Source organism: Anser cygnoides, chromosome 25, assembly GCF_040182565.1.
Source record: "Anser cygnoides isolate HZ-2024a breed goose chromosome 25, Taihu_goose_T2T_genome, whole genome shotgun sequence".
Classification (NCBI taxonomy): domain Eukaryota; kingdom Metazoa; phylum Chordata; class Aves; order Anseriformes; family Anatidae; genus Anser; species Anser cygnoides.
Window position 1 is genome coordinate 4,687,530 of NC_089897.1, and position 11,473 is coordinate 4,699,002.

The window sequence follows — 11,473 nt, forward strand, 5'->3', positions numbered from 1 at the left end:
CTAATGGGCTCTTCCTCTGTGGCTGCTTTCTGTTTAACACCGGATAGCCGTCTCATTAAGCCTCTGTGAATGCAAATAAAGAAGGCTAATGAACAAACAGAGCCTTCAGATACCAGGGAAGCGAGCGGGGGAGGCGAAGACTTTCTTGGTGCCGCAATCTCCCCGGCAGGCGGCTGGAGGCTGTCGATGATGCTTTGTGCTCCTTGGGATTGTTTTCCGTGTTTGTGGCACGGCAATAACGATGATGGATGCCGCAAGGAGAGGTCCCTTACTCAGTAAGTAGCGTTCGTGTAATTAACACTGCTCCTACCCTTAATCAATTTTCCATTCATCCTGGTTAGTCCATCTTATTTAATTAATGTCCTCTCCCTAGGAAAACGACTGGCACTGGGGGTCCATCAGCCCAGTGTGGCCACCTGAAATACCCAGCACACTGTCTAATGGGGTGAAAAACCCCCAAAAGATCTGAATCGCTGTCTCCCCTTCCTGGGGTCTCGCCCTGCTCCTGCTGTGGGTGTCCCATAGCCGCAGTTGGGCTCCTCCACCCCATGGCCTCGTGGGGAGCTTTGGCTTAAAACATCCCCTTAGAGGCACGCGGGAGCAGGGTTCATGGGTGATGGGGCTCTTTTCCCTAGCACTGGGCTGGATTTCCAAGTCATGAGCAAATTTCCTGCATCCCTACACCCAGACTCGCCACTGCAGTGTTTGTACCAAGTAGCTTCTACACAAAGTCATTATCCCTTTCACACTCGAGATACAGTTTAAAGTACCAGCCTCCCTTCTGCTAATAATATATTCATAAAAAGGGATTAAAAAACCTTCCCAAAAGGAAAACAAATGTTCCAAATGCCAGATCAGCTGAAAGCCATCTGCAGCTGAGGCGAGATAGCAGCAATTCGATTGCTACAGACGTGGCTTATAAACTGAAAATCCTGCAATAAAATCTAGCCCGAAGGGTCATCGGGTTTCAGAGATAAGTGTGAGCATGAGCCGTAGTACAGACACGCTGAATACTTCAAGTGAAACAGTTTATTTACTGGAAAAGATCCCCAGCTGGATCAAAATAATCTGCAAACTCATGACAGTAGATTCAGCACTAAAATGAGAAAATGAAGGAAATAAAGAGGCCAAACCTTTCAGTTAGAAATGTATGAAGTTAAACCCAGCTATTTCTACTTTTATTTAGTCCTTTGGAAAGCCACACTCTTAATGTTAAAGGTTTTATTTCAAGTCGAAGAAAACGTATTATTTTTTTCTTTCTTTTGGAAGTCAGAGCAAGACTGTGCCATATTTAGGGGCAAAAAGGCCTGGCTTCATACGTGCTTCCAGTGGTTTCTCTGCCTGGCCGTCCCCACGGGCTGGGAGCCCACAGGTGCTCCCATGGGACGAGGGATGAGGCAGGGACCTTTGGAGCGTGTTGTCAGAAAAAGAGCAGAGCAAGTGCTTGTATTCGGTAGAAATGGAACGAAATGTAGCTGCTGGCTACGGGAGCACCCCGGGTCTCAGGAGTAATATCTGGCCCTATCGTCCTACAGTGCTTCCAGGCAGAGGCTCTCACAAAAAGCCCTGTAGCCCATCCAGCTTTACATGCTCGCCTTCAGATACATCACAAATGATCTGTGCACCTTAGGTGGAAAACATGATTCCCATCAGCTCAGAGCATGGCACTTTACTCATTTTAAGAAAAGTGTTCTCAGGCTAAAAATAGGTTATCTGTGTTCTTTTTTTATATTTCCTTTAGTTTAGCCACTTCCACTATTAGCTGCGACTGATTCAAATCTCACCCAAGCATCATTTTCTGAAAAGCCTTTTTTCTCTGATTATCAAATACATCTTCTACCTGTTAATCTGCTTGTGTATCAAAGAGCACTTGAAAGGGTGAAATGCTGTAATAGCAGACTCTCTAAAAAAAAACAAAAACAAAAACAAGCAAACTTCAGTTAAGTATTTACCCATGGCAGCAGCAGCTGTGGATGAAGCAGCAGCCCCATGGCTGATGGGGTGAATCCCAATGGTGCCAGGCAGCCCAGTGCACCTGGTGATTCCTAAGAGCCCATCTCATCCTCCACATCCTTGCTTGTAGAAAGTCGGGGGGCTCACAGACATTTCTGGAGCCACCCTCCATCCCCTCCTGCCATCTCATTACAGACCAACATTGGCTCCTTGCGTTGGTGCTGCAGGGAATGCGTGGCCCTTACCTTCAGTTCTGCTTTTCCTCCAGCAAATCCCTTCCTCCATTCCCCTTCTCACACCCCAGCAGGCACAAAACCACAGCAGGCGTTAGGCCCCACGTCCCTTCTGATTTAAAAGGTTTTGACCTATAGAAAGCTGTGAGGTGGAAGCACATGGAGAGCTTTTCGTGCCAGCTGCACAGCTGAGGGCTGAGCCCCTCTGGGGACCAGGGCATCACCAGCTCAGGGGCTGCAGCATCCCCAGCCTGGGGGCAGAGGGGGCTGCCCAACAGCAGAGAAACTCCCCAAAATATTTAAATGAGCCCGCTCACATGTGGGAAGCGTCATGGAACCCAGTGTGGGCTCCTTTCTGCCATCACCATTAGGGGTAAAGCGAGACCGCATCCGGCGCCCGAGCCAGCGAGCGCTTCTGCACGGCGCTGCTGGTGGCTGGGAGACCCCTGCCAAAAATGCTCCTGAAACACCCCTGAAGTCTGCTCCATCCAAGGCTGTGGAGGACAAAGGTGAGGAAGGCTTTTCTCGATGTAAAACACCACTGGGCACTGGGCGTCCCTGGCTCCTGCACGCAGGGCTGGGGGAAGCGAAGGGCTCGCAGGGCTGGGTTCTCTGGGGTGGTGCCCCAGCGCTGTCAGCCCAAACTTCAGCGTTAAACCTGGGCACCAAGGCAAATCTTCAGTGGGTTTGGAGTCATTTGAGGCATTCCCATGAGCTTGCCTTACCTTTAGGTTGAGCTTAGATGTCTTGAATTCACTACTCAGTCGCCAGCCGAGTATGAGCGCTCTAGGAGCTTTGATTGCAATAGGGCACCTTAATTAAGATAGGGTTAAAATCCTGGGGGCTGGCAGGAGGGAGGCTCACAGCCACCTGATACACCAAAAAAGTACATGTGCTGCCAGCGGCTCACTAGCTGTTATCTTCAAAATAGGTGTTTCAGTGCACATGTGTGTGTGTAATCTCCTCCATCTCACCGTACCCCATCGCAGCAAAGACGCTGCCTGCGACCGATAGTTGGATTTGGGTCCTGTTTTGCAATTTCCTTTTGAACAGCTCACTTTTCAGATTGTTATCTGCTGCTGCAGCATCTCCTGCACCACAGTAGGAAATGAGCCACTCAAAAATGACAGCTGCTCAAGAAGGATATTTGAGGACAGATCAGTTCAATAAGGGAGGGGGAAAAACCCAGCAAGAAATGGACTTTTAGCTTGGCGGTTGCCAAAGTGGTTGGTAAGTGGAATTTCACAGGGGGCTGGTGAGGCTTTTGGAAAACTTTCTGATGCGTTACTCTTAGAATATGTCTTAAGGGAAAGCAGAATCTGATCCATAGGGTGGACAGTGCCTTTTCTTTAGCGATCTATTTATCAGTCTGTCAATCCTATCGTTATGGCTCCTTTAATCATCCTATCAAAGCGGTTGTTGGAGATACCTCACTATGGTAGCCGCTTATAAGAAGTAAGGGTATAGCCATCGAGTGAAAACCGAAAGTGCTTTTTTTTGTTAGTGACAGCTCACAAAATGAATGGCCTGATTGCTGTCCTTTCTTGTAAGTCTCTTGAATATTATGGCCAAAAGTCCCAAGCCGAGAGGCCTGGTTCAGGCATATGCATTTTCGGATTACATGCCTTAAGTCCCGTTAACTTCAAGAGGATTTAAGCACTCACCTAACATTAAATCTGAGGTGGTTCAAGTGCAGCTAAAGGGAAGTACACTCCCAGCTCCTCCGTTTTCAGTGCGATTGGAAGGAGTTACTTGGGCGCCAGGCAAAACCCTCTCCTGGGTGCCCAGCGGGGTCGGGGCTCGCCCAGCAGGCAGCAGCGAACGCCCCGTGGGAGCTCCCCACATCTCGAGGGCTGGGAGCCGCGGCTCCACTGGGCTGCGGGCACTTGTCTGCTGCAAGAGCCCGGCACCAAACTCACGCTTTCTTTTGGTTATTTTTTTGCATCATGGCACGCTTTTTTTTTTTTTTTAGATTATAGTTATGAAATATTTAGATCATAATTATCAAATATTTTTGTGGATTAAAAAAAAAAAGCAAACATGAGGAGGAATCACACACACAGTAGCATACTTGTGCAGCGGGAACCTTGGCACATCTATTTTACGTGAGCGCTGTCTGCGGCATCGGACCCCTGATTTCAAACGACGACTCCGATCTCAGCTGGTGGGGAGCAGCGTGGAGCTCCGTGGGGTGATGTGCATTGCAAGTGGGCCTGGATTTGGTGCCGCAGCACCCACCTGGACCCACAGCCCACCTGCCTCTCTCTGCCCCACAGGAACCTCGGGTGCTGCACTGACGGCCGGGACGCCTCGCAGCGAGGATGGCCCATTGTGAGTGGTGAGTACCGAGACAAATGCAGACCTGGAGTGAGGTCAGTGCTCTAAAACTGGAGGATAACTGCTGCTATGGGGCACATTTCTGCTAAATTCTCAGCCCTAGCTCGGGTCTTGTCTGTGTGTGCGGGAGCGGCCGTGCGTGTGGGGATGCTCCGGCCCTGGGGCTGGTGATGCTGCGCCTGGTTCCTGCCTCTGCTGGGGCGGGTTGGTGCTCTCCGCAGGGCTGTGCCGGGCAGAAATGCAGCCCTGAGGCTCAGCAACGGCTTGCAATTTTGGCTGAGCGCGTGGTGGAAGCCATGTTTGTAGCTTCGGGTTCGCAGAAAGCACCGTGCGTCCCTCTGCGAGATGTGGGGTTTTCAAAAGCCCTTCTCAAGGTGGACACCCAAAAATGAATTGCAAGGACCACCGGTCATTTCTGAAAATGAAGACCCAGCTTTTTGGGCACATCTCCTTAAAAACAAAAAGCAAACCCAAAAACTGTACCAGCAAACCTTGGTCTAAAGCATGCTTTGAAGCCATGTCAGCCAAACTGTTCCTGACAGATTTAGAATAATTCAGATATTCCTTTAATTTAGGCAAAAATTTTTCTCCTGTTCAGGTGGGTGCCTGTTGCCACCTCGGCTGTAGCCCTGGTGCTATACGCTCTGCTCTTACTGATCCTTTACATCATGCTCAGCAGGAAAATAGGTAACTTACTCCCTTGTTGCCTTTACTTCTTGCATCCCTCTTTCCTCCTTGCAATCCTTCAGCTCAAAGAGTGGAAGGGATTTGCCCAAAGCCTTGACACCCCCTGTTTCTAAAGCACACCCAGGTCCTTCTCCTGGCTCTTGTTATTGCTCTCACTCTCACCAGACCCCGTGCCCGGCTGAATCAAGTTGTGGCAGGGCTGAGCAACCGTGCCCAGCTTACACAGCCCAGAATGCCACGTCGTTCCAAAAACATTTTCTTTTATCGCTCTGGTTAGTTATGTGGTGGGAAAACAGCATCAGAATCAATTTGCAAACTCCTAGTCCAGATGGAGCTATGATTTCCAGCAGGAAAACCTTTCTCGCAGAAATGCTGCCCACATTATGCATAATATGCTCTCTGCCTGGCCCCGTGGGTCAAACCCATTTTGACTGTGTGTGGGAAGAGTCCTTGACGCAGCGATTTAACCCCAGAGTCTTCCATCGCAGTAGACCAGGGGAAGCACTCCATCAGCGCAGTAATTGAATTGACAGATATTTGCCCACGCCAATACAAAATAATAATTACTGCCGTGCCAGGGCTCGCGGCACGCTGGCTTTGCTCCAGGGCTCCCTGGCACCGGGAGCAGGGGGGGACGGGGAGAGAACTGGAGAGAGAAATCACCCAAAAGGGGACCAGGGATGGGGGGGACACAGCGGGCACGGGTCTGGAGCACGGAGCTGACCGTCCCCTCGTCACAGACAGCCACTCCTGCAGCAAGGAGGCGAGCAGCCGTCCTGCAGCACAGCCCCAGCAGCCGCCGACCTCTTCGGCCGGAGGGGAAGGGGCGCAACGACCGGCCTACGCAGGTGAGGGGGGACTGCGGCACGGCAGCGGGTCGCGTCGCGCTCACCCAGGGCTGCCCAGCCCGGCACCTCGGGGTGCTGGTGCAGAGGATGGAGCCGGGAGCACGGGGCAGGCACAGCAGCTGCTCGCAGCTTGGGTTGTCTCCCGCTGCCTCCGGGCTTTCCCTGCACCATTCCCCAGGGACCCCGGGCTGTCCCCGGGCTCGCTGGTGGCATCGCAGGGCAGTGGTGGGAGCCATCCGCGGCCTGGGGACTGGGCGAGTGCCCCCGCTGACAGCAGGAAGCCCAGAGGTGGCAGGAAGGAAGCCTTTCTGCCGCTCACCTGCCGCTCTCTAATTGCTTTTTCTCCCCTTGAACCTCCTTTTACTGCGGAGGCGGTGACGTGGCCTGTTCGGACGGGAGCAGCGAGACGTCTTCAGAGACCTCAGAGGAGTCGGAGAGCAGCCCCTCCGGCACACAGGTACCGAGCCCCGCGCCATGGGCAGAGCGTTTTTGCCAAAAACATCCACAACCACAGCAGAGAAGGTGCCCCACACCATGTCCAGGGGCTCCTGGCCCTGCTCGAGACCCCCCGAGCAGTGAAATGAGGGCAAATGCATTGAAATAACCGATGGCACCGACGTGGTGGCTGTCACCTGCCTCGTGCAGTGCTCAGAGGGAAATGTCCCCACGGGCAGGGGGGTGCTGGGGCACAGACAGGGCTAAGGCACCTCGGGGGGGCCGGTGCCTGACCCGGGGCTTGTGGCTGCTTCCCCAGGGCCCTCGGTCGCCTGAAAACCTCAATTACACATCCCTGCTCTTCCCGGGGAAGGGCCACGGGCCAGGCTCCGCCAGGGACTACGAGAACATGAAGACGGGCGCGGACTACGTCAACGTGGACCCAAAGAAGAAGAAAGTGGATTTCTGGGCCTGCTCCAGCCCTGTCGCCTCCAAATCCATCGAGTACACGGAGGTGAAGCTCTGACTCCCGGGACACCCCTGGGGGCCGTGGGGGTGCCATCGGGGTCCCGCTGCCGCTGCCCCACGGTGCCTGCAGCCCCCGGCAGCCAAGCAGCCAGGGATTTCCCTTCCCACCGCCCTGATCAGACCTGGCATGGGCTGAAGCCTGCTGGTTTTTATCCCTCGTGATGCCGCAGCCCGCTGAGAGATTTGCTTGGTGCTGTACGTGTTGGCACCACCGCCCCTCAGGGCTGCGGATGTGGGACGGTGCGGGGCTGCCCCACACCCCGCTGCAGGGAAATGTTCTCTCCCCAGGCCAAAACGTGCTCTGCACTTGTACTTGAAGGCCGGTTTTCTCATCTCCTGAAAGCAAATGAATTCCCGTTCCCCCATGGGATGTTGTTCAGGGAGGAAAACAGTCATTTCCAAAACATCCATCTGAACTGCCTAGCATCTCCTCTGAATCATGCTTCCTTTGCTGATTGTTCTCATAAAATCCTTTTAAATACACTTCCTTCACCGGCGTCACCCTTCCTGCCCAAGCACCGGTCTCTCATCCTCCGCTGCACCCCATTTTCCTTCGGTGCCGAAAACCTCTCCGAGCCTCCATCGCCCTTGGAGCTGGGTGCGGGGTGGTGCAGGTGTCGCCCCTCCCAGCTGAAAGCCGTGAGCGTCAGCAGAGCTGGCTGGGCTGGGGGCTCCCGGGGTTTTAAATCCCCTCTCCTAGGGCAGGGGCTGGTTGCTGCTCCCTTGGGGCTGTGAGAGGTGCGGGACTGGATCACGGCTGTCTGTGGGAGCACAGGCAAGTCAAATCCCTCTGCCCTGCAGGAACTGTGAGTTGACAGTTTGGTGCTGGTGGTGTTGGGCTCTGGGGTCAGGCACTTCTGTCTGAACGGCCTTGCTGTGCAGAACCAGCCCAACTCAGAGAATGAGTGGAGAAAGAGGTTCAAAACCCGTCCCATCCCTGGGAAGTGCTGCTGAAGCCCAGCAGAAATGGGTTTATGGAGTTAGGGGTGAGGTCAAAGCCAGCCAGGGGAAGTTGCTGGAAAAACTGATTCAAATACTTTATGATTTTGAAATCTGAAAGCATTTTATCTATAGCTTACTCTTACTCTTATTTTTGTAGATTTAGTGATGATGGAAAGAATGATGCATCTTTCTTGCAGGGAATTTGGTACCCTGCCCTTGGGGCACTTGTGTATCCCTCAACAGTGTTGCCCCAGAGTGTGGGGATGCTCTGTCCAGCCTTGCTCATGTTTTGCTTTTAAACAAAATTTTCCAGGGAGACCCACAGCAGGCAGGGAGAGGGGCTGGGGCCACAAGGTTGTGGCTCTTCCCAGCTGCCCCTGTCTGCTCCCAGCACTGCTGGGGTGCTCTGAGGCTGTCCCCGAGCCCTGGGTGGTTTTGGCACTCCAGTCCTGGCTGAACAAGACAAAAGCAGCAGCAGCAGTTTGAGAGCAGCTCTTTAATGAGATGCAGCAGCTGTTTAACAGCACAGAGCAGCCCTGCACAATGACTGGTGATACAGGAAGGGTGAACCTGATGGGAGGGAGGCAGGATTTGCCTGGGCGAGCTGGAGGAGGGCCAGGGTTCCTCCGAGCAGCTCCTAGCGGTGTCCGTGCTGCATTTGGGGCACTTGCACCTGGGTGCAATGCTGCAGGGATCAGTGCAATGCAGCGGCTGTGTGTGCTGCAGCCCTGGGGACGCATGCAGGGTGTGGGGAAGTTGTTTGTGTCGGCTGCTCCCCCAGCAAAGCCCTGAGGATGGGAGATGGGCAGGGAGCTCTCAGGTAGCTGCAGCTGCATTGCATCCTGCTGTGCTCAGGCTGCTTTGCTGGCATCTGCTGGGCTCCCAGAGCTCAGGTCTCTCCTAAAAGCTGCGCTGATTCAGCATCCCCCAGCATGCCTGGGCTGGGCAGCAGGCTGGCAGCGGGAGGCTTCACGGCGCACAAGGGCGATGAAGGTTGCTCTGGGGCTGTTGGGGCTCTGTCCATCCCCGGAGGCACGCAGCAGATGCAGCACATGCAGTAGCGAGCCCACGAGGACGAGAAGGGCAGTGATGCCTTGTGGGTTAAGCACACAGCTTCCAGCAAAACCAACAGCCTAGAGCATGCCCGACTCGGTCACCGCCTCCTCCTTGGGCAGGTCGAGGTCCCTGGAGCTGCCCCCGCGCAGGGGGAGGCCGCCGTGCTGGCTGGGGCTCAGGACGGTGGTTTTCCTGCTGCAGAGGCTCCCGTTGGAGACCTGCCTGCGCAGCCCTGGCCGGGGGCTGCAGCAGCAGGAGAGGCAGCGCCCCACGTCCCGCAGCAGGTGCCTGCTGAAGAACATGTAAATCCAGGGGTTGCAGCAGCTGCTGAGGCTGGCCAGCAGCATGGTGATGGTGAAGGCCGCGTTGGTGGACTCTGGGAAGGCAAAGGAGAAAGTTCAAATATCCCCTCAAGGGGACGTGGTGCAGGCAGGGGGCTCAGTGGGCCATGCACAGGACTTTGGGGGCTCTTCCTGGCTCGGATACGTGTCCCTTGTCCCATCCCCAGCCCGCCTGCTGGCATCTTTGCTGCAGAGCAGGATCAGGATGTGCCAGAGCACATCCTGGGGGCGGGTGCTGGGAATGGCACCCAGCAGCTCCTGGACCTGCTGCTTTCCCTCAGCCTTAGTTGGCCAGAGCATCTCCCAGGGGCCTTTTGATCTGGGATAATGCTCCCAGAAAATAATAATAATAAGAAAAGGTCAACTTATGGAATCAAAACCCACTTTTCAACCCCCCCCCGCAGCTGTCTCAGCAAAATCCTTATGGGCACTGGATGCTACAGCAGAAGAGCAGCTCCAGCTGCACAGCTGCTCCTGGAGGCAGTCCCACAGGAGGGTGGGAGCAGCAGGCTCAATTAAATCCTCTCTGCCAGCACATGCTGAACAGCACAGCAGCTCCTGGAGCAGACTCCCACAGGAGGGCAGAGACACATGGTTAAGACGTTCGCAGAACACCTTCACGTGTCCCTACAGCTGCTGGTCAGAAGCCATTGCTTTCCAGCAGTTTTTCTGGTGAAAAGCAGTGTTCTGGCTCTGCAAGCTGTTTGCTACAAATGCTACCAGGGAGTGAATCAGTAGCTTTCCCCCTAATTTTTATTACAAGAAAATAAGTCGGATCCTGCTTGCTAAAAGCACAAAGGTGCTCTGCACCTGGGCTGCAGCTCAGCACCCCCCCTGCTACTCACCGTCGTCGGGAGCATCCTCGTCCCACACCGACCACATCTGCATGCTGAAGAAGGGCGCCCAGCAGGCGACGTAGGCTATCACGATGACAAAAGTCATCTTCACCGTGCGGATCTTGGCCCGGGAGATGGTGCGCACGCTGCTCACGCGCGAGGGCTGCCCGCCGGGGCACTGCCCGCCCTTCTCGGAAGAGCAGGGGGCTGGGGGGCCTGTTGTGGGCCCCCCCGTGCTGGGGGCGCAGCTCTGGGTCTTGCCCTTGAGGTTCTTGCAGATCTCGTAGCAGATGAGGCTGTAGCAGACGGTGAGGATGCCGACGGGCAGGATGAAGATGCACAGCGTGGTCCAGGTGATGTAGGCTCGGGCGCCCCACGGGTACCTGAAGTCCGCCCAGCAGTCCAGCACCCCCGAGCCCTGCCGGACCTCCCGCAGGGAGAAGATGAAGACCTGGGGCAGGCTGAGCAGGGAGCTGAGCAGCCACGTGGCCCCGATCATGGCGTAGGCCTGGCGGCTGGGCTGCTGCAGGGTGCGCAGCGGGTGGCACATGGCCACGTAGCGGTCCAGAGTCATGGCGATGAGCATGTAGGTGGAGGCAAACATGCTCAGCACCTGCAGGTACTTGACGGCCCTGCAGAGAGGGTCTGGCCCCAGGAAGCGGTACGTCACCTCCCAGATCATCTGCGGCAGCACCTGGAAGAGCGCGACGCCCAGGTCGGTCAGCCCCAGGTGCAGGATGAAGAGGTGCATGCGGCTCATCTTCCTCCTCAGGCGGTACATGGCCAGCAGCACCCCCGCGTTGCCCACGGTTGCCACCACCAGGATGGCGGCCAGCACCCCGACCTCTGCCTTGGCCAGCTCCTCGTCCCGGCTGTGCAGCAGGGTCACGTTGGGGTCCCCAGCCAGGGCCTGGGGGCTCTGCACCCCCTTGCCGTGCCCAGCCCAGCCGCGATGGGAGCTGTTCCAGCCCGGCTCCATCCCCGCGGGAGGAGCGGAGAGGAGGCTGTGACTGACGGGGTGCACGCTCAGACGCTCGGCTCTGGCAGCCTCTTAACCCCTCCCTGCATCCCTGGGGGCTGCGCTCCCCCCGAGCCCTGCTGCACCAGCTCCCGTGGCAGCAAGGGCTGGATGTGGCTCCTCCGGCAGTCCCCCGCCACGGGTGCAGGTTGTCACCTTCTGCGCTGGTTGTTACCCTGCACAGGTCCCCTCTTTGCTGGGCTGCTCCGTGCAGGTTTTCCTGTTAAGCAAAGGGGTGCAGGAGCCCAGCTCAGCCTCT

At 55.6% G+C, this 11,473-nt stretch overlaps 2 protein-coding genes across 2 annotated transcripts; one reads left to right on the forward strand and one right to left on the reverse strand.

Moving 5' to 3' along the window:
* Positions 1-1,787: 1,787 nt before the first annotated feature.
* RHEX (regulator of hemoglobinization and erythroid cell expansion) lies at positions 1,788-7,504 on the forward strand. Its single transcript, XM_066983187.1, has 5 exons — positions 1,788-4,524; positions 5,122-5,210; positions 5,951-6,058; positions 6,430-6,515; positions 6,813-7,504. The coding sequence occupies exons 1-5, from the start codon at positions 4,508-4,510 to the stop codon at positions 7,017-7,019; spliced, it is 507 nt and encodes a 168-aa protein (XP_066839288.1). The 5' UTR covers positions 1,788-4,507; the 3' UTR covers positions 7,020-7,504.
* A 1,592-nt stretch (positions 7,505-9,096) lies between these two features.
* AVPR1B (arginine vasopressin receptor 1B) lies at positions 9,097-11,175 on the reverse strand. Its single transcript, XM_013189572.3, has 2 exons — positions 10,206-11,175; positions 9,097-9,395 (listed from the first exon to the last, which is right to left on the reverse strand). Exons 1-2 carry the CDS (start codon positions 11,173-11,175, stop codon positions 9,097-9,099), a joined length of 1,269 nt encoding a protein of 422 aa, XP_013045026.3.
* Between the last annotated feature and the right edge of the window lie 298 nt (positions 11,176-11,473).

Bases quoted from the DNA above. Each gene is read 5' to 3' on its own strand.
- RHEX (XM_066983187.1), top strand. The intron at 6,059-6,429 runs GTGAGGGGGGAC...TTTACTGCGGAG, and splicing joins GCAACGACCGGCCTACGCAG to GCGGTGACGTGGCCTGTTCG. The intron at 6,516-6,812 runs GTACCGAGCCCC...CTGCTTCCCCAG, and splicing joins GCAGCCCCTCCGGCACACAG to GGCCCTCGGTCGCCTGAAAA.
- AVPR1B (XM_013189572.3), bottom strand. From the start codon at position 11,175: ATGGAGCCGGGCTGGAACAGCTCCCATCGCGGCTGGGCTGGGCACGGC. The intron at 9,396-10,205 runs GTGAGTAGCAGG...TTGCCTTCCCAG, and splicing joins CGAGGATGCTCCCGACGACG to AGTCCACCAACGCGGCCTTC.